Source organism: Phocoena phocoena, chromosome 19 (assembly GCF_963924675.1).
Source record: "Phocoena phocoena chromosome 19, mPhoPho1.1, whole genome shotgun sequence".
NCBI classification, from domain to species: Eukaryota; Metazoa; Chordata; class Mammalia; order Artiodactyla; family Phocoenidae; genus Phocoena; species Phocoena phocoena.
This window is the reverse complement of record NC_089237.1, coordinates 47,100,544-47,121,470: the sequence shown is the minus strand read 5'-3', so window position 1 is coordinate 47,121,470 and position 20,927 is coordinate 47,100,544. Positions and strand designations below refer to the sequence as shown.

The 20,927-nt window shown below is 61.0% G+C and overlaps 3 protein-coding genes across 4 annotated transcripts in view; 1 reads left to right on the top strand and 2 right to left on the bottom strand.

The window, feature by feature from the left end:
* Window positions 1–6,119, top strand: part of SMG6 (SMG6 nonsense mediated mRNA decay factor) — a 235,560-nt gene extending 229,441 nt beyond the window's left edge. Inside the window, exons 17-19 of the mRNA XM_065897653.1 lie at window positions 495–706; window positions 1,019–1,100; window positions 4,383–6,119. Coding sequence (XP_065753725.1) covers window positions 495–706; window positions 1,019–1,100; window positions 4,383–4,513 — 425 coding nt within the window. The 3' untranslated portion in view covers window positions 4,514–6,119. The remainder of the gene's footprint in view (window positions 1–494; window positions 707–1,018; window positions 1,101–4,382) is intronic.
* Window positions 6,120–7,103: 984 nt separating this feature from the next.
* Window positions 7,104–10,936, bottom strand: HIC1 (HIC ZBTB transcriptional repressor 1). 2 transcript variants are annotated; one of them, XM_065897313.1, is made up of 2 exons: window positions 10,723–10,936; window positions 7,104–9,280 (listed from the first exon to the last, which is right to left on the bottom strand). In XM_065897313.1, the coding sequence occupies exon 2, from the start codon at window positions 9,258–9,260 to the stop codon at window positions 7,104–7,106; it is 2,157 nt and encodes a 718-aa protein (XP_065753385.1). In that variant the 5' UTR covers window positions 9,261–9,280; window positions 10,723–10,936. The 2 variants fall into 2 exon arrangements, with proteins under 2 accessions (XP_065753385.1, XP_065753384.1); XM_065897312.1 differs by lacking the exon at window positions 10,723–10,936 and adding an exon at window positions 9,600–9,636.
* An 8,557-nt stretch (window positions 10,937–19,493) lies between these two features.
* On the bottom strand, window positions 19,494–20,877 carry OVCA2 (OVCA2 serine hydrolase domain containing). The gene is made up of 2 exons (XM_065896673.1): window positions 20,671–20,877; window positions 19,494–20,320 (listed from the first exon to the last, which is right to left on the bottom strand). Exons 1-2 carry the CDS (start codon window positions 20,852–20,854, stop codon window positions 19,821–19,823), a joined length of 684 nt encoding a protein of 227 aa, XP_065752745.1. The 5' UTR covers window positions 20,855–20,877; the 3' UTR covers window positions 19,494–19,820.
* Window positions 20,878–20,927: the final 50 nt, after the last annotated feature.

Sequence of the window (20,927 nt, the reverse complement as noted above, 5' to 3'; positions counted from 1 at the left end):
CGAGTGAGGCTGTGATCCCCACTTGCCACCTCGTGACCTCCCTGCGCTCTGGCAGGGGTGGGCATGGAACTGGGCCCCTCTTGGACTGCCGTGGTGGGGGCCCAAGCGGATGAGGGAGAGTGCCTCTTTCCTCTAGCCGCTACATACCCTCGCCTCTCCTGAGGGACCCTCTCGATTTGATTCTATAACTGAGGAATGCGATAGAGGGGCCAGGTTTCTTCCCCTGAATACAGCAGCTCCAGAAACTCCCTGTAAGTTCCTCCCAGGAGGAGGGTGGGGCCCAGGGGAAGAGGCAGAAAGAAGATAGAGCATTGTGGAAAGTCTAGGGCATTTCTTGCCCCCCAGGATCCCCTAGTTTCACTGGAAGACTCCTGTGGGGCAGGATGGCTTCTGTGGTCTGGGGAGGGGCTGGCTGGGAAAGCGAGGCCTCGGGCGAAGACAGACGTGATTGCTGATTGCCGAGGCTGACTCCTTGCGGGACTGTGTCTCGTCAGTGATCAGTGAGCTGGACGGCCTGGCCAAGGGGCAGGACACAGACCACCGGGCTGGGGGCTATGCCCGTGTGGTGCAGGAAAAGGCCCGGAAGTCCATTGAGTTCCTCGAGCAGCGATTCGAGAGTCGGGACTCTTGCCTACGGGCCCTGACCAGCCGTGGCAATGAACTCGAATCCATCGCCTTCCGCAGTGAGGACATCACTGGCCAGCTGGTGAGACCCAGGGCAAAAAGGGAGCACCTAGAGCCAGCCTTCAGAACAGGGTCTCCGGGAGGGAGGGGCTAGAGGAAGGCCAGTTGGCCTGAGCAGCCGAGGGGACGGCCACCATCGAGGCCCAGGAGGGGGGAGTTCCTTGTCCCCTAGATCACTCTTGGCACAGTTGGACCTGGCCAAGCAGGGCCAGGGCATGTCTGGGAGGGACACTGGGAAGTGACCTTCCCCAGGACCCCAGAGGCAGAGCATCCCTGTGCCTGCTCTGCATGGCGCCCCCTCCTGCCCGGTGGCACTTATCCTGTCTTCCTCCAGGGCAACAATGATGACCTGATCCTCTCCTGCTGCCTCCACTACTGCAAAGACAAAGCTAAGGACTTCATGCCCACCAACAAAGGTACAGCACTGCCTCTGCCTCGGGCCCATCCCTTCCCCTCCCTACCTTGTCCTGCCCTCCTCAGCCCTAGGGAAGGGTCCCTCCACTGACTCTGGCCTGGGAAGTTTAAGGAATCAGGGTTCAGGCCTGACAAAAGCCTGAGGCCAGCCCAGTTTCCTCCCCTCCTGGAAGTCAGACCTCCCTGTCACAACTCCCCCACCCTCAGGTGGACCCTCGGCCAACTAGGGATGGGCCTGGCCCAGGAAGCTGGGCTCTAGACTGTGAACTTTCCCAGTGTGCATGCATCCACTTCCTTTCTTTGGTCCTCGGTGAGTTCTCTGACAGCAAGAACGTCTTTATGATTCAGTGTAGCTTATTCGGGGCATGGTCTCCTGAGCCCAGTCCTCCGCCGCTCTGAGGACAGTCCCCGGTGGTCCCTGGGGCCCACCGCCCTGTCCTTGGCCATGCTCATCCTCGCAGTTCATCTGTGAATGTTCACCCTGTATGGGGGGTGGGGGGTGGGGGTGGAAGTGCTTCCCCACCTAGTAGTGGGCCTTTCCTTCCTGTCTCTCTGGTTCTGTGACATAGCCCTTTGGAGGCAGGTGAGAGAGCTTGTGGACTGAGCCCTCAGCCCAGTTTTCAAAACGCTTTTGGTGAGCAGAATCCCATCTGGGGACCAGAGGTTCTCTTCCGGGTGCTTGAGCACCTCACCCTCAACCCAGAACCGTCTCTCCTCTGAGGCGGCCCCTCGGCCCCTCAGCCCCTCAGAGTCAGCGAGGCTCAGGTGTTTTCTGCTCCCGGCTCCCAGGACTCTGACATTTCTTCATTTGGAAGGATTTCCTATCTCGGTGTCATCAGCAGAGCTGATAATTCTCACCATTTAGTCTGTGTCTGTGTGTATGTAGCCTCTTGTCATTTTCTCTTAGTGCTCGCCCATCTCTTGTCTCTGCTTGCTTTCCTAGCCTTGGCTTCTAGGCTGGCCTGGGGATTGTCTTCTCTCCAGCCCTTCTCCCAGCCACTTCAGTGCAGCCCCTCACTGCTGCCCAAGTCTCTGTACCTGAGGCTGGTAATGAGCCCACAGCTGCTGTTCTTCAGAGGGGTCCTGCCACGTGGCTTGCATGTACTGTCCCTTAGGGCCAGATTTGGAGCATTCAAGTGGTAAAAAGGAGTCCTGGCTGAGCCCAACAGAGGAGGTTGGGCTCTGCTCCCAGGCAGCTTCCTAGAGGGGCACCTTGTGAGGGAGAGGTAGGCAGGAGTGCAGAAGGCCTTGTTGGGAAGTACGGTTCAGATACTGCTATGGCCCCACCCAGCCTCAGAGCTGTTTCTTTCTTAGCAGAGACACATTTTGGCTTTGGCCCTAGTCTCCCCTCCCCCCGCCCCCCCCCCCCCCCCCCCGCTTCACCCCAAACAGCCTACAGGAACCCATTGCCATCCTGGGGACCGCCCCTATCAGAATTACATCAGCAACGGCTGGTGTAATCAAACCCCATTTGTCAGTGTGAATTCTTAGCAGATTAACTTGTCAGATTCACAGAGAAACCATCACCAAATGTTTATGTGTAAACGATGTTGAATTTTAAAATCATGTGGATTATGGCGGATGGGGCCTGACAAGATGACAGTCTCTGGTTTCTAACAAAGTGAAGTTACCAGTGTCAAAACAGAGGATGTTTATTGTTAAAAATGTCTCAAAGTATCCACAGAAACCCCTGCAGACCCCTGCCAGCAATGCCGGGCCTTGGTTGGCTGACCTGAGGCCTGGGACTCGCCTGGTCTGAGTCCCAGGGCAGGACCAGTGGGGCTGTGGACAGACTTGGGCCGCCCACTGGGAGCCCCACATGGCACTGCACATCACCCCACCCCAGCGCACACACCCCGAGGGGCCAGGCCCAAGCAGCCAAGCAGTCTCAGAGCATCTCCTCTCCCCGTGGCTGCCTTCCTCTCCCTCTCTGTCCGCCACAGCTGCTCACCTCCCACCACACCCTCGTTCCGCCTCTCCCCTTCTCTCACCGCCATCAACCCCACAAGCCTCTCCCTCCCTCTTCCCCCCAGACTCCTCCCAGGGCTGACAGCCAGTTCTCAGCCTCCCTGCCTGGAGCTGGCAAGCCTGAAACTGCTCAGGTCGGCATGGATGTTTGCAGTCCCCCAGCCCCGCCAGCCCTCACAGTCAGCAAGCCCCGCAGGACATTTCCTGTGCCTCACTGTCTGCCGGGCCTCCGTCAGCAAACACCCAGCCTGGGACCGAGGAGTGGACCTGCCACCCAAGGGGCCTTAGCAGGGGTGGGGATGTCACTTGTGTGAGTGCTTGGCCCCAGCTTAAATTCTCCCCAATACATTATTAAAAGGTTAGGGAATTAGGGGGAAAGAAGTGGGGGAAGATATCCTGCTTAAAAAGAACGAAGGCTATCCGTTTGTGTGTCCGTTTGTGCTCATATAGAAAGAACTTTAAAATCTTTAAAATTTGAATGAAGTAGTACGGTGAGTATGATTGTAATGTTATAGAAAAAAAGCTTATATAACAAGTGTATACACTTGTAAATGTGCATAAAGAACTCTGGAGACATACACAGCTCTACCCTGGGAAACAAGACAGAGAGACATGAGGGAGAGAACAGGGAGAAGCATACGACTTCACCTTTCCTTTCTCTGTACCTAGAGGTTGCTACCGTACACACGGATCACGTTTATTTAATAGAGGGAATCTTTTGGCTCTAACCTCAGGGCCACCTTGGCTGGGCGCTGCCGGGACCCTCGCCCTCCTCTCCTCAGAGCTCCCTGAGCTAACCCCTCTCCTCACTTCCCGGGAGCCCTGGATACATTTTGTATTCCATCGTGAGCTTCCTACCTCTGAATACCTAAAGCGTGGATCTGCTGGCCTTGGGGGGGGATGGGGGCGGGTGGAGAAGATGTGCAGAAGAGAGGAATATTTGGCGTCCAGGACTAGCCGTGAAGTCAGAAGGAATAGGAGGGCCGGCTCTGCTCTCTCAGCTCAGAGTCCTGAGAAGAGGGGTTTGCGGAGGCTGGCGGGTCGGGCAGCTCTCAGGGCACGAGGCAGCACAGCCCTTCGCTGGAGGCGGGGGTCCAGAGCAGAAGGCCAGCCCTGGCCCATCCTGGCCCTCCCTAAGCCGGTAGCGGAGGGGCGCCCTCGGCTGATAGTCGGCACGAGGGAAAGGACCTGTGGAAGGGCCAAGGTATGGCTGGCCTTGAGCCCCCAGGACTGCTTTCCCCTCCGGAAGAGGAGAGGCAGCCAGTGCCTCTGCCTCCTGCCCTCAGTGAAGTCCCTCTGCTCTCTCCTGCCAACAGAGGAGCCGATCCGGCTACTGCGGGAGGTGGTGCTGTTGACGGATGACCGGAACCTGCGTGTGAAGGCGCTGACCAGGAATGTGCCTGTGCGGGACATCCCGGCCTTCCTCACGTGGGCCCAGGTGGGCTGAGGGGGCCACAGCGGGGCCCACCCCCATGGAACCATTCCCGAGAGGCCACCAGGCGCCCAGAGTAGCACAGGAGATGCCCGCGTGCCTGAGCCACCAGTCCACCCAGACAGTAAACTACCCTCTTCCCCCCACGCGTGGCCGCGCTGTGGGGGCAGCTGCTCCGCACAGAGCCCCTCCCAAGGGCCGGGCGGAAGCCGCTGGGACCCTCCTGGGCTGCCGGGATTTAGCAGGGAGGTGGCTGGCTGCAGTGACAGCAGGTGGGCGAGCCAGACCGACCGCCGGTGCTCAGCCTTTCTCCCTCCCCGTGTCCGGTTCAAGGGCTGGGGGAAGGCCTCTTAGCCCGGGGACTCAGCCACTTTCTCAGCTGGAGATGGGGCAGGGGGTTAGAGTTTCCATCAGATGCAGGTGAGATCACGGGTCCCTTTAATCTTCAGAGCCCCTGTCCTGAAAGCGTCCAAGAGGCTTTGGTCACGCCATGAAGAGAGTGCTCAGGGCGTCTCTCTCCCCCTGAGGCCTGGATTCCCCCATGGACCCCACTTGGGTTCTGAACAGCAGCCCTAGGCCCCCCCCACACACGCCTGTCCCACTGCTCTTCCCGCCCTTATCAACCTGGGTCCGCTGTGCTGGGCCACTGGTTTTCCCCTCGGCGGGTCGTGGGTCTGTAGGGAGGACATCTGCTCTTAGGCCCATGCTTCCTGGGTGGCCTTGGCCTGCTCCGTCTCCCTCCATCGGCCTTCCTTTTGCTCTAGTTCCCACTTCACAAGATTTCCTCAGACTCTTCTCAACTCGCCTCCCTCTCCCCCTCCCGAATCATCCTCCGCACCCTCCTTCTCTTTCTAGTTGGTCCCTCTCACCTTCCTGGCCCCTCATTGCCTTGCCATGGAGGTTCTCACTCTGAATGCTTCTCCCGCGGTACCTGTGGCAGGAGCCTAAGAAAGCTTTCCTGCCGCAGACCACCTCTCCCAGGCCCCTGTGCTCTGGGGTGCTTCCAGGCTCCTCCAGCCCAGCCTGAGGGAGGGTAGGGTGGGCCAGCGCCCGGGAGCAGCATTGCCTAGCCTGGAGTTTCTAGGTCTGCCCTAGAAGAACTTGACCCGGGGGCCCTTCGCCTTGGAGTTTTTTGTTGCCTCTTCAGCTGGCACCTGTGTTCAAAGCTGCACTCAGGCGGCTTCCTACTGGGAAAGCGTTCTCCCAACCCAGGGACAGGGATGGAGGGGGACTTAGGGGAAGACAGGGTTTGGAGGCGGAGCCAGGAGTAAGTTTTGATGGGACCAGTGGGGGAATCCCCCAGAGCCCCCCCCCACCCCGTCTGACTATACAGCCTGCCCAGAGGATGGGGGCAAGGCAGTGCCCTCCCGGAGGCCCGAGATTATGCCAGAAGGAGGGGGAACTGTACGGGAGAGCCATGGCCGACGATTTGGGGCTGTGAGTCCCCCAGGGCCTCAGAAGACTGGGCGTTTTGGGGTATAGGGTCCCTGGCCTCTCCTCTGAGATCCTTTCCCCTGGGTGAAGGCTGACGACTGGGTGGGTGGGAGACCCTGTCTCTCCTTTCTGTCCCATTTGCAGCACTGGATTTGTTTCCTTAATAAACTTTTAGTTATGAAACGTACCTGAGCTCTTGCTGATCTGTCTCTGGGACCGGGGAGGGACGGTCCAAGCCACCGCACCTGTATGAGGGCGCTGCTTCGGGCCCCTGCACCCACCCCCGTGCGGCCCACCCAGCTCCCTGTGCAGGGCGAACAGAGCCGCTGGGTCCAGGGTCCTTGGTTACTGCTTTATTGCTGTTTGGTTCGAGTATAGAAAATGGAAGCGGCTCTGGAAGAGCCTGTGTACAAGGTAGGAAATATACAAACGAGGAGGAGGGAGCTAAAGAGACCACGTTCCAGCCCAGCCCAGCCTGGGCTCGGGGTTGGGGGGGCCGCCCAGGGCGCATGCAATAAATATGGTCCGGGGCCCCAGGGAAGGGAGGGGGGGGGACCACCGCGGGAGTGGGAGACCGGGTAGGCCAGGGCTGTCTCAGCCCTCTGACTCCAGAGGGAGGGAAAGGTTAGCCCTGGGGCTAGTGCCACTTGTGCAAAATGAGGAACTTCACATTATCAGTCCCGAGGCGGGCGGGGGCGGGGGCGGGGGGCCCTCCGGCCGGCTCAGTCCCCTCCCCGCTCCCCAACTGCCCGACGCTCCGACCCCAGCGGGGAGATTCACAGTGAGAATGGGTGTGGTCGCAAGGGCCGGAGGTAGGGCTGGGAGCGCCCCAACAGTGACACCCCTTCCCCCAAGAGCAGCACGGAGCCGGGGGAGGGGGCCAACGAACCACAGGAAGAGGCGGAGAAGGGCCGGGGGTCTCCTTTGGTCAAAGCTGATATCAAAAATATAAATCTCCCTTCCCCCATCCCACCCCCGTCCCGGGGTTTTCTCCCCACCCCCACCCCCGGGCTAAGGCACAAAGCAGTGAGGCCAGGTGGGGCCGCCGCCCCTGCGGCGACGCTGCCGCAGCTACTACAGTCGTCGGGCGCGGTGTGCCTGCCTGCTGGTGGCCCCCGCCGCCGCCGCCGCCTAGGGGCGCGGGCCGGGGCCACGCGGCGACAAGACCGCTCTAGGTCGGGGAGAAACGGTCGATGGTCCGGCCGTCGGGGCCGGCGGCCAGGTGCGCTCCCTGGCTCAGCACCTCGGCCGCCTTGTCGGGGCTGAGGCCCAGCTCCGCAGTGAACTTGGCCAACGGGTAGAGGCTCTCGAGCGCCACCTTGGGGTCGTGCAGGAAGTGCGTGGTCTGGGCCAGCAGCTCGGCCGCAGCCGCCTTGTCCTGCTGCTTCAGGCTCAGCTGTTCAGCCGTGAGGCGCGCCACAGCAAAGACGCCCTCGGGGAAGTCGAGCTTGCCCTTGCCATCGGGGCCGGGGACGCCGGGGAGCCCCCCCAGCCCCGCCAGCGCCCCGGCCGCGCCGGCCGCGCCACCCACGGCGTGCATCTTCATGTGGCTGATGAGGTTGCGTTGCTGGGCGAACTTGCCGCCACACACCTGGCACTCGTAGGGCTTCTCGCCCGAGTGGATGCGCATGTGCTCGGTGAGGCGGTACTGGCGCGTGAAGCGCATGCCGCACGCGTCGCACGCGAAGGGCTTGAGGCCCAGGTGGCTGCGCATGTGGCGCGTCATGGTCCCGCGCTGCGTGAACTTCTTCCCGCAGATGGTGCACGGATAGGGCCGGGTCAGCCAGTGCGTCTTCTCGTGCTGCCGCAGCGTGGCCGGGTCCTTGTAGCTCTTGTCGCACGACGCGCAGCGGTACGGCCGCAGCAGCTCGCCCAGGCCCCCCGGAGCCCCAGCGACCTTGTCCCCACCGCCTCCAAAAGGGGGCCCGAGGCCGGCGGCCCCTGCAGCCACCTCAGCCGCCTCGGCCCTGCCGTACAGCGCCTCCTCCTCCTCCACGTGCGCCTCCACGTGCGCGTTCAGCTGCTCCGAGCTGGGGAAGCCCTTTCCGCACGGGATGCACACGTACAGGTTGTCGCCGAAGCTCTCGGGCTCGCCATAGGCCAGGTGCGGGCACGGGTAGCCCTCGAGGTGGCCGCCGGGCGGGCTGGGGTCCTCGCTGCTGCCCGTCTCCTCGCTGCTGCTCTTGTAGTCGTCGCCGTCGCCGCCCGCGCCAGGCCCGTCCAAGCTGCCCGGGTAGCGCGGCGGCGGCGCCAGGCCGAGCGGAGGACCCCCGGGCGAGGCGGCCGGGTCCCCGCCTCGCTCCTCGCATCGTTCGCTGGGGGAGCCGCGCTCGCGGCCCAGCTCGTCGCCGTAGCTGCCCAGGCCTGGCTCGTGCTTCATCCAGCGGTAGAGGAGGCTGGGCCCGTCGGGGCGGCCGGGGGGCTCGGGTCCCGGGCTGCCGCCGCCGCCGCCGCCGCCGCCGCGGAATGGGTCCGGAGGCGGTCCGGCCTCCTCCAGCTTCTGGAAGGGCAGCGGCGGCAGGGGCGGCAGGGCGAGGGGTGGCTCCTTGTAGGCTGCGGGGCCGGCGCTGGGAGGGCTGTCTGGGCGCGGGGGCAGCTCGCGCTCGCCCGGCGGCCGCTCGGGAGGCGCGGAGCCCGGCGGGCTTTTCTTGGACAGGTCCAGGCCGCAGAGCGGGGAGCAGCGGCGCTCCGGGGCGCAGAGCGCGGCGGCCGGGCCGGGGCCCGAGGCGTACAGCTCGGCGCAGTGCGTGTTCACCGCGGCCTCGGGGCCCGACGGCGCCTCGGCGGTGGGCGGCGGCGGAGGCCCGGCCGGGGACGAGTAGCAGGCCTGGATGACGGGCGTGGCAGCCCTCAGGCCCCGGCCCGGCCTCCCGTAGGGTGCGTAGCCGCCGCCGCCACCGCCGCCGCCCCGCAGGTGGCAGTACTTGCCGTGGCGCTTGAGGCGTTTCTTGCACAGCGCCACGAGGTCGGGGATCTGCAGGTAGCTGGCGGCAGCCAGCACGGCGCCCAGGCTCGGCTCGGCCCCCGGTGCCACGGCGGCCGCCGCCGCAGCCTCCGCGCCATCAGCCAGGCGGCCGGTGTAGATGAAGTCCAGCACCAGGCGGAACACGGCCGGGCTCACCATGTCATGGTCCAGGTTGAGCAGGTTGTCATGCACCACCAGGGACTTGAGGTAGGCGCTGCTGGCCGCCAGCACGTTCTTGTGTGCGCGGAAGAGGGCGTTCTGCACCACGATGATCACGTCGCACAAGAAGCCCTTGGTGCGCTGGTTGTTGAGCTGCAGCAGCAGCTGCCTCGAGTGGCCGGGCGCCTCCATCGTGTCCAGCATCGTCTGCCCAGCACAGTCTCCTGCGGGGACACACACCAGCCGGGTCAGAGCCGCACCGAGCCCTCGCTGCCTGCACCCAGTGCGGCGCTTCTCCCCTCCACTTCCCCTTCCCCTCAGCTGGGCAGGGGCATTGAGCACCGCGGCCTGGGCACTGGCGGAGGATCCGCGGCCTCCAAGAGTGGGAGCCTGGGCCGGCAAAGGAGCCGAGACCGGCTGGCGGAGAGGAGGCCAGGCTGGCCTGCACCCCCAGGCCCGATACCGCCGGGCTCACCGCCTGGGTTCTGGGGGCTTCTGAGGAGAAAACTGTTCGGGCGAAGCGACCCTTTCGGAAACAGTTACCCGATTTGAGGAAAATGTCCGCTGCAGGAAAAGTCATTCAGGGCTGAGAAGTTTGCCCAAGTGGGATACAAGGGAGCCGAGTAAAAAAGCGCCTCCCGCCTCGAGAGAAGTTGCCCCAGTTGGGGGAAGAGGTCCGGAGGAGGGGAGCGCGGTGCCCGCCGTGGCGCCGCCCTGGCCGGGGGCTGTCAGGCCCTCAGTTGAGGCCCGGGCGGCGGCCGTGGCGCGGGAAGCGGAGGCAGCGGCTGCCGTGGCGGGCAGAGCACGAAGGCCGGCCCGGCGCGGGGAGGGCGTTATATCGGGGCAGGAGGCTGAGGCAGGAAGCAGGTGGGGGGGAGGGGGGAGCCACGCAGCTCCCAAGGGAGGGAGGGGGCAGCGCCCCGGGCGGGCACCGCGCACAGCCGGCTTCGGCCCTGACCCCGGCCTGCGCCCCACCCGCGTCCCGGCCCCGGCCTCGGCCTCCGCTCTGCATTCGCGGGCCCGGCGCCTCCCTCCCCAGCTCCCCTCGGCCCCTTCTCCACGGGACCTTTGCCGCCCCAAACTTGGGGAAAAGTTTCCCAACTTCAGACAGGCCGGGAGGAGCGCACCAGACGCAGTCCCTCGGCTCCCAGCTTTTCCTCTCGGCCCCCAATTTCGGCAGCCGGGCGGCCGCCGGGCCTGAACCGAGCCCTGAGCTCCCCGGCCGTCCGCTCGCCCGCCCGACCCTATTCCCCGCCTGGCCCCCAGGGCCTCGCGGCCCGTTACCTGCGGCCGCAGCCCGGCCGGGCTTCCCTCCCCGTGGCGGTGGCAGCTCCTAGTCGGCGCCCCACCCGCCCCGCTGCCAGGCGCCGCGCTGTGCCAGGGAGGGCAGCGCCCCTGCCAGCCCCGCCCGCCAGCTCCCCTTCCCTTCCCCTCGCTTCTCTAGCCCATGTGCGGGCAGAGCCGGCCCCGGGCCGCTGACCCTGCCGTGAACCCGGCGCAGAGCAGCGGCCCGGCAGTCCTGAGTCCTCTAGGGGCGACACCCGGAGCCCTGAACGCCAGCCGCGTTGGGACGCCCGCGCCAGAGGATGCGCCCGAGGCGGCCAGCGCGCGAGGACCGGGCTGTTCGGGTCCCCTGTCCCTCCCGGTCCCCACCCCTAGAACCTACCTGGGGGGCATGTCGGAAGCCCCGGGCCCGGCTGCCGGCGGATCCAGGGGGGACGTGGCTGCGCTGCCCTCCGCCCGCCGGGCCCCCGGTCGGTCTGTCCTGCTGGTCCGTCCTCCCCGCGTCCTGGTCGCGTCTCAGCCCCGCCGCGCTTTCCGCACACTCTTATCTGGAGCGGCCCGGGCCGGCAGGCGCTGCTGCGGCTATGGCGCCACCTCGCGGCCGTGAGGGGCTTTGCGCGACACAGCCACAGCCTCCTTCCTGCGCACCTGGGCCGGAGGCGCCCAGATGCGGAGCTGGACTCAGGAGGGGGGCCTATTGGCAGATTCAGCCTCCCAGATGTGCCCACCTGGAGGCCCCAGCCTAGGACTTGCGAGCCCCACAAACCCCGGAGTTTTGAGCTGAATGCTCCCCTGTACATATTTCTAAATTCTCACATTGCCCCAGTTCAGTTAAGTCCTGCCCGCAAGGACGGGACAGTAGATGGTGGGAGAGAGGTTTTGGAAATCCTAAGGAAGAAGAAGATAGACAAGATCTTAGGGGACCCTCCTTAGATATTCCTGGTTGGGACTGTCCATTTGTAACCCCCCAACACACCCACCCTCACTTAGCCACATGGGATAGGTATGCACAGAATAAACCCATTTGCACCCAGACCCTCTCCAGGAATTGACACCCGCGGGCGCTCATGTTTGCACAGACACACACCTGCCCCCTTCCAGAGTCCAAGATCTGGCTTTCTGGCATACTCAGGGGACTGTCATGTAGGGCCCTCCATGACCTGGGCAGAGGTGGTACCCAAACAGCCCACCCTGAACTTGCAGGCCTCTGGAGGGACCCCAGGATATGCGACTGGGAATGGCTGGACAGCGCCTCTTGGGGGTCCCGCAGAAGCGACCCAAGCCCCCAGATTCCCTGTGTGAGCCGTTCTGAGGGACGACCCGCTTGAACGACCTCGTCTCCAAACCCACGGACCCGAGAGAAAAGTCACAGGACGGCCTGCAGCCCGGGATGCCCCGCAAGGTCCTGCACCCCACGTGAAAGGCCGGGTTCTTGCAGGTGACGGCCCTTCTGGGAAGGAGGGCACCCCGCACTAGAGCGCGGGCGTTCGCACATCTAACTCCGGAAGTGTCCCCGAGCCGCCCCGGCACATCAGGCCTGCAGCCAGCGCCTGTGTGGCTGAGTGGGCCTCCGCAGCCCACGCTCCGCCTCTTCCCCGCACCTTCTGACCCCCGCCCACATGGGGGGGTGGGAGTGGGTCCCCAAGAACGCCTGCAGTTTCTGATTGGCTGCGCCTCCCTCAGCCGCCGAGCGCGAGAGGCTGGGGCGCAGAGTTACCATAGTAACCGATGAGGTTCGCCCATATCGCGTCTCTCCGAGGCCTTGGAGAGCTTAGCAACCGCGCAGGGCCGCTGGGCGGTGGGGGCCGCGCTCGCCGCCCACCCACCCCCCACCCCTCCGCCCGCCCCGCGCTCCATCCTTCGCCCCCACGCCCGCGCCAGAAGTAGTGGCTGAGTCACTCATTGAGGGGCTGCCGGCGCGGCCACTCGCGGTCCCTGACAGACACCAAGGTCTCGGGCGCCCCCCAGAGGCTCCCTTTCCTCAGCAGGGGACTTCATGGCCTCGGGGCCAGGAGGCGGCTCCTGGTCCCCAGAGGTACTTCTGACTCCCACTCCTTCCCGAGTCTGCCCTCACCCTGTTTCCACTCTGTGTTCTGGGTCCATCTTATCCCAGTCCTCTTCTCCGTCTCCCCCACCCCTGCCCCAGAGTCCTCGCTAAGGAAGCAGTGAGGTTCCAAGAATGAAAATGAGCTGACAGCCTCCAGGGAAGGTGGACCTCAACATCCTGGCGGAGAGACGTGCTGTGTGCTGAGGTGGAAAAGTGTATGGAGTGCTGGGGGGAGGTGGGAAGACACCTGAGCAGTGCTCTTAGATCTTAGGGCTTTGATGGATGAACAGGAGTTCTCCCCCCAGGCAGGAAGGCATTCCTGGAGAAGAGAACCAGTGGGACAAACGCTGGGGGCCAAAAAAAAAAAAAAAAAAAAAAGGCGGGTTGGGGGCACTCTAGGAGGCCAGATCCTAAAGGGTATGCAGGACCTCTTTGACCCCATTTCTGCTGTAATCTTGTATCCCCTTGATCCTAGCCCCACAAGGATCCACTCAGCCCTATCTCTGTTCAGTGGAGTCTGTCCACTGTGGACCCACCCTAGGGTCCCCTGTGCCCACTATTTTTGTTTTTCTTCAACAGTCTCCCCAGATTCCCACTTCCCCACCCCTATTCTCACACTGTCCTTACATCTGTATGGGAGAGTCTGACAGACCTGCCCCCAGCATAGCTGCCCTCCTGTGGACTTCACTCTTCCTCAATCTTTGACCTTTCCCTCCCTCCCTAGTTCCACCTGCTTTGGCCTGGCATTGTCCCCTCCCCACCCTAATCCAGTTCCTCTCTCTGGACACACTCCCCTCCCCCACTGATGGAGCTAGGTTGGGCCAGGATCATTCATTTCCCTGATCCTGTCCAGGAGAACTCTGCCTCACATTGCATGGACTCTTCCTGCCAATTCTGACCTCCAGGAACTCTAAATCCTCCAGGAAGTGGTCTCTTCCCTCCTACCCCCAGAGACTCTTCTCTGCTAAGCTGCCAATGTCCCTCATTCCACAAATGGGTGTTAAACGCGGTTTGCTGAGTGTCAGGCTCTGAAACTGGCATTGTGGACCAGTCCTCCTCCCCTCCAGTTGCTGAGGCTTCCTCTTCCTCTCCCTCCCTTCTCCTGCCACCTTTCCCCCACCTCCCCCATAGAGGACCCTCTTGCTCATTTCTGGGGAGTCCAAGCCGCCCTCCTCAACTTTCTGCCTTCCCTCGCGTCTCCAGCTCCCGTCTGGTACCTGGACTCCCACTGAGCCTTTCCTTCCAGGCCCAACCTCCTCCTACAAAGCCTTCCAGACCCCTGGGCTCCCCCACTCCTCTTCCCTCATGTCCCTGACACCACAGCTCTAGATGCTGCCAGAGGCCCCTCTGAGGGTCCAGCTTCCTCTCCTGCCCCCTACCCCCCAAGGGTGACGACATCGGAGTGGCCTTGTGGGGTATAACGCCGCCGCGGGGCATCTTGTGACGTCACAGAGCCGTCGGGTGCAGGAACTGAAGAGTGGGAGTGGGGGCTACTGGGTGAGGGCCTTGGAAGGCCGGGCGATGGTGGGGTTGCGCCCCCAGGTGTCCCAGAGTGAATAAATCTGTAATGGACCCGTCCCCCTCTCCCCGCACTGTCCTCTCGCGGGCCCCCAGCCCGCAGTTCCGGAAAGTTAACCCCTTGTAGACCGGTACAGGGGGCTCGGGCTCCCCCCTCCCCGTTCCTGCTTCCGTGCGCCCTCCTCCCCCTCCCAGCTCCCCGTCGCCTCGGTCCCCACCCCCCCCACCCCACCCCCCGCCTCGCCACTATAAATAGCCCCTCTTCCCGTTTCCTAAATTCCCTGCTGACGTCGGCAGCGCGTCAGTGTGTAGGAGCCGCGGCCGCATGAATGAGCCGCCGCACGAGTACTATGCGCGCCTATAAAAGCCGCCGCGCCAGCCCGGCTGCGGGAGGCGAGCGGGCGCGGACGCAATACAGCCGACAGGTAAGCGGGACTGACCGACCAACGGGCGACAGATGGACCGATGCACGGACACGGACTGGAGGGCAAGGAGGAGACCGACAGGCTGCAGGTTAGAGGGGCCCCTAAGGGGTGGGGTTGGGGACAGGGTGGAGGGGACGAGGGTCCACTCGCAACTGCTGGAGCCGGAGGCGTACGCAGAACCCTGTGCAGCACCTGCCTGCGCCCGGATGGAGACGCAGCCACTTCGGAGGAGCGTCGATCAGAGGACGGACCTCAGAGTCCCTGCGGCTCTTCCTGGAGCTCCTGCGCCATCCTCCCAAGAAAGTGGGACGAAGGTGCCGGCGCCCCAGGAGATGCGCCCCCTCCTCTCCTCCCCGCAGAGCGGTGACTCAGCCTCGCTAACCCCCGGTCGGCTGAGCTGGGGCGCCGGCGAGAGACAGACGCCCACCTACCCGCCGCCCTGGCTGCGGCTTTCTCGGGACCCCTCCCCTCATTCAGCCGGGGGCGCCCCCTCCCTGTCCCGTCGAGCTGGTCCCTCAGCGCCCCCAACTTCCCGCCTCTGCAGGAGGAGCTGTCCTCTCAGGACCAGGCGGGGGCGGGGCCTCAGCCGGACTGCCCCGCCCCCATCGCCCTCGCCCTCCCCCTCCCCGCAGCCGGAAGTGCCTCTCTGCAGGGACATCTTTGACGTCACAGGGTTTTGACGTCAAGGGCCACGTGCCTGTCCGCAAGCGCTGGGTCAGAGAAGGCCTGGAGACGCGGGGGAGGAAGAGCAGCAGCGCCCCCAGCTGCGGGCGACGGAGCCACCCTGCCCGGGCAGCGCGCCGGCACCTTGGCTCTAGACTGCTTACTGCCCGGGCCGCCCTCAGTAACAGTCTCCAGTCACGGCCACCGACGCCTGGCCCCGCCCCAGGACCGCGGACCCGGCCACCTGCCGCGCCCCCGGCCCCTCTGTCCCCGAGGGTCCCTCAGCCCCGAGCTCGCTGCCCGCGCCGCCGCTGTCCGCGGTGCTGATCCGGCGCGGGCACCGCCATCGAGCAGTCCCGTCCCCGGTCCCCAAGGGCTACTGAGGGGCTGCCGGCCTACACGCACATCTCATAGCCCCAGGAGTCCAGCGCCCGGCCCCTGCCGCGAGCGCCGTCCCCCGCCCGCGCCGCCGCCGTCCCCCCACTCCGCGGTCCTGACGTCAGCCAAACTGGAGCTGCCGTGGTGCCGTCAGCAGCGCGCGCCCCGCCCCCGCGTCTCCAGGGCAACCGTGGCTTTCGATTGTTACTGTGGGAACCGGAGGTAACAGTCTACAGCCATGGTCGCCCCGCAGCACGCCCACGCGCCGCGCCGCGCAGCGCACAGCCGGGGCCGGGATGGGGGAGGCTCCGAGCAGGAGGAAGCGGAGGCGGCGAGTCGAGAGCCCATGTGTCTGCGGGGGTGGCGGGAGGTGAGGCGCAGGGAGGGCGGGCTACTCCGGAGCCGGGCATCCACCCAGGCAGAGAAAGAGAAAGAAAGAAGCGCGGTCTGCGGAGTATGCCTGACCGTCCCCCTCAGTGACCGTCCTGTCCTCCTAGCCGAGGTACTGCACCCAGGGGATTGTGAGAGAAGGGGTAGTTCTGGGATTTGTGTTCTTTTTAACTCCTTGGTGGGAGGGAGGCTGCTAGGACCTGGAAAAATGTTTGCATCCTGGGTACCGAAGTGGGTAGGCGGAGGAAAGTTTTCCTGAATGCGCCACGACCTCATTCTTCCAGGAACCCCTAGCTGAGTAGGCAGAGGGCAAAGGGTAAACCTTGAACCCATGTCCTGATGGAGTCACAGCCTTCCCTCACTCCTCTTCCCTCTTTTTCCCTCTGGGTCTTGAAGGATAAGAAGGGTTCCCCAACCCTCAGGAAGCCATAAAACTTGTAAAGTTAACCAGTCCTTAAAACCGTTGTCTGAACATACCAGCATCCTCACCTCAGTCTATCTCTAGATGCTGTATTCCAGTTTTAGACAATGTCTCAAATTAACCCAAAAGAGGGGGAGTAAATATCAGAGGAGCTGAAGTCCTCTTGGGCCAGTGAAGTGTAAGCAATGACCTCTTCAAAAACATTCTGCATGTCACCTGCCGCCACCATCATCACCCACGGGCTGACTGTTGGATATTGGGTTCAGGACCTCCCAAGGGACAGTGTTGGGAATGGTTAATGCAGCCCAGCCCTGCCACCCATTAATCCAATTTTTCTCTACCTCTCCATATCCCCTCCTTTTCTAAACTACTTCTAAGGCAGCTGGTGCTGGTTTCACAGTTAATCAACACCCACACATTGTCTTCTTCCCACCCAAGGACACTGAGGTCTTGGATTAAAATGCACCTGATTCTGGCATCCGGTGGACATCTGTGGGCAGACTGTAGTGTGTGCACATGGGAGTAGTGCACTGGGAAGCAGGCGGTCCAACCTGGCATCACCATCAACTGGTTGTTAAGGGGCCATGTTGTTTCTGAGCCTTCCGTAAAATGAGATAATAATCCCTCCTTTCTGGCAGGCCTGTTGTGAGGACCAAATAAGATCATGTAAGTAAAAATCTTTGCCAACGGCAGAAAGCTATTTCAATCTTAAGTATTCTCTTAGGCTACTATGTCCTTGTAAGGGGGTGGTGGTGGTGGGAGACCCCAGCTCTGGGCACTTAGAATGAACAGGGGAGGGGGACACATTTCTCTGAGCAGAAGCTCCAGGACTGGGGCTGTTGAGGGTTCTTTGCTTAGGGACTTCTCTCTCCCAAGAGCTTTAGGAACTAAGGTGGAGTGAGAGGTAGAAAAGAGAAATGGTAGGGATGTTTTGAAAAGAAGAGACAGTCTTTTGCAGTCTGAACCCATCTGAAGGTGGTCAGAGAGGGGAAAAAAACCAAAGGACTGACTGTACAATGTTAGAGTGTTTTAGTATCTTGAAAATCACTTAGGGCACCGCACCGCCAACCTATTTTATGGATTAGGAAGGTGAGGCCCACGCAGGACATACTGTCCAAGAGTAGTGAGTGGTGGCCTCTCTGCTCATCTTCTGTGAAGCAGCAGAGAAAACAATGACTAGTAAAGGTCAAGAATCGGAGTTCTTGGATCTGAATCCAACTTTGGGTAAGTTACTTAGCCTCTCTGTGCCTCTTTCCTCAGTTGTAAAGTTAGATCAATAACAGTATCTACCTTATGAAGTTGTGAGATTAAACTAGCTAACTAAAGCTTCTGCTTAGCACAATGTCTGGCATAGTTAGCACTCAATAAATTATATTCCTCTTCCTGTCCTCTAGACCTCATTTTCCTCAGTTGAAAATGTTAGATCAATGATTCTTAACAGGAGAGCTTCTTCCCTCTCCCTAGTGGAGTGCATGAGAATCACATGGCGGGCTTTTTAAAATTACACATATTTACCAGAGACTTACACTCTACTCTCTAAGGCGGTGGCTTTCAAGTATTTCATTGCATGAGAATGACCAGGATGGTTTGTCAAAATGCAGATTCCTGGGTCCCAGTAGCTCTGGAGCTGGCCCCAGGGACCCAAGGTTCACCATGATCCTGATGCAAATGGTCCATGGAATCTGTGTGGAGGGTGGGAGGAATAACCCCTTAAGATTCCCCATTGTTCCTGGAGGGCATGATGGGAGAGGACATATCTCACTTGTTGGGAACCAGTGGACCACATGATCTGTTTCCTCCTAGGTCAGACATTTTGATTCTCAGGGGAATTTTTACCTCCTCACTTCTGTTCCACCGGACACTGCTCTGGTCTTCAACTTCACCCTTCCAACTTTAAACCCTGCCTTAAAATTCATTCCCCAAATGTCTTTCCCTCTCTCCTTTACTCCTTCCAGTAATCCCAAGTAGCAGCAACCGTGGTATGCAAGGTGGCATCATTTTCACCGCTTGGGGCCTTGCTGTGATTGCCACGAAGGCATGTGAGCCCTTAGTTGCGGATCTACTCACTGCTTTCCATTCTGAACTGCTTATTTCCCGAGGAGCCAGGAATCTGAATTTGTGTGAAATTCCAAAATTTTTAAGTATCACAATCCCAACTGTTTCTAAAATTCTATGGGCCAAAGCCAACAGGTCTATAGGAGTAATTCAGTCCATTTCAGAGTCTCTTCCTTTTGCCAAGGAAGGGATCTCCCTTTAAAACAACCAAAAACAAAACAAAAAAACCCCACCAAGAACTAGGCAGTAGCAGACTGTAGCAAGGGAGAACTTTCTCCCCAGCCCCCCTTTCTGCTGTAAAGGTTCCAGACTCAGTAAACTAGGTCTGTCTGGGCAGGTAACTCCTGCTTTTTTTTTTTTTTTTTTTTTCTTTTTAAAAAATCTTGGACAGCTGCTGTCCATTGTGAAGAACTCAGAATTTCCGGTAACTTCAGACTACTTGTCTTGTTGTCTCAGGATGGGCTAGAGTATTTGTGCTACAATCTCCTAATCTCAATTCCTGCTCAATTACTAAGCTACTTGGGGCAGCCATGCTTGAGGGCCAGATAGGGCCTGTTGCGATCTTCCAGAAAAGGAACAAGCTGGTGAGTCTGCAGAGGCAGGGCAGGCTGGGGACGAAGGCCCTGGAAGTGGGGGAAATGGCTGAAGTGAGCAGTCTTTAGAGTGTCTAGGAAAAACAGCACTTTCAAACCAGATGGGCTGTTTAGGCCTTGGCTGCGATCTCTACAGAGTAGCATCAATCTCAAATGCTGCAAGTAGGGTCAAGTTTGGAAGAAGGCTACTTCTGTGCTGTCTTTGGCTTCCATCAAGGTCTAGCACCATCCCACCCTTCAAGCTCATAGTTCGGAGGGGTAAGACTGTTATGGTGGAGAAAGCAGAGAACATATGAAGCCAGGTTTTGACAGGCCAACACACAACTCTTAGGGATCAGGATGGAGGAAGCCAAAACTCAGTATGGCCCAGGCAGAGCCCTGCCAATTGATCTCTTCCCCAAACTTCTCAGATGTAAATTCTTCCCTGCTTCAGGGAGGCCTCCTTTCTTTCAGGTTGGGACTTAAGCCTTCCACCAGTAATGTGTAAGTGTCTATGTGCACATATGCATGAGCTTGTCCTGGGGGTTCACAACTGGAAACACCTCCCTGCTTGGTGCTGCCCTGGAGGCTGTATGGATGGCCAGGAATCCACTTTTTTTTTTTTTTTTTTTTTAATAAAATGAGTTTTGCTGTGTATACCAGGGAAAAGATGCTGAAAATCCAAATCACCACTTTATTGTGTGGCAGTCACGGTGCTGCCCGTCTCTGCTTTTTGTGTTACCGTCCACTCACCCAGGGCTCCACTGACCTTTTTCATATTGAGTATCAGATGCCATGGTCAAAGTCCATTAGGCCACCTAATCCTCTTTTTCTTGAGTGCAGAGCTGGGCTTATATAATTTGAGTCTTAAGTATTGATATTTGTCTCGAGATCACAGTAGGGGAAAGAAGGGGAGGACAGGGATTGTAGAGGCTGCATCAAGGTCATGTGTCTCCATTAGGGGGTGGGGGGTGGAGAGGGAATGCAGAGGCAAAGGCATTTGTTGATCTTTCACTCTGCAAACTGGTCCAAGAACTGGAGGTAGGCCTGGCGCTGGGGTGCGGCTGCCGGAATGAAGTGGCCACCAGAGTGGGTGAGGGCGATGGCTCCAGCGAATTGGCTACACAGTTGCATACTCTCCTGAGAGGGGATGACGCGGTCGGTGTCCCCAAAAACATGGAGGGAAGGCACTGACAAGGGGCCCTGCAGGATGTCTTCCTTGAGGCCAAGGCCCCGGGGACAGAAACCAGATACCAGGATGATAAACCGGGGCAATGGGAAGCGGGGATCGCCGGCTTGGCCAAGGGCACACACAAGGGCTGCTAGCGCGGCCCCCTGGCTGAAACCAAGGATTCCATCGAAAGGCCCAAGCTTGCTCAGTGCCTGTGCCACCGTTCCCAGGGCTTCCTCCAGACCTCTGCACACCGTGGGCTCTTCCAGTGCCGAGAAAACGTCTGCCTCCTGTTTGGAAAACCACCAGCCTCGAGGTTGCTCCTCCGGAGGGCAGGGCCCTACAGCGATGAGGGGGAGAGTTCAGAGTTAGGACAAGGGGAAATCCATGGGGAGAGAAATGAGAAAGGGAGTGAGGGAAAGAGAGGAGGCTGAGGAGAGAAGAAAGTCTGGGGAAAATGAGGCGGGGAACAGACTGACCTGGAGAAGAGACAAGGTGGAAGTCTGGGAGGGCCAGGCTGGAATTTGAGCGAGGGGCTGGGGTGGGAGGGATGGAGGGCATAGGCAGAGTGAGGTGGGAGGGTGGCAGGAATGAGGGGAGGGACAGGGTGGCTGTGTGCAGGCAGGCGTCACGGGGACGAGGCAAGACAGAGAAGACTCTGAGCGCATTTCCGGGCAAGGCTCATCTCACCGGGGTCTGGCCCGGCGCCCTCAGGGCCCGCTGCGTCCGCGACCGGGTGCGGGCCGCTGAGGCACACGAGCTCTGCGCGACCCCGCAGCGCCTTCCGCAGCGCTCCAGTCTTCTCGCGGAAGCCCCGCTCGCTCTGCCGAAAACCGGCCAAACACAAGACGCGCAGAGGCGGAGACGCAGCCATAATTCTAGGCAAGCGCCAGAGGGACCGGACGTGGTCTTTCTCCGAGCGGAAGTTAAACATAAGGGGGCGTGAC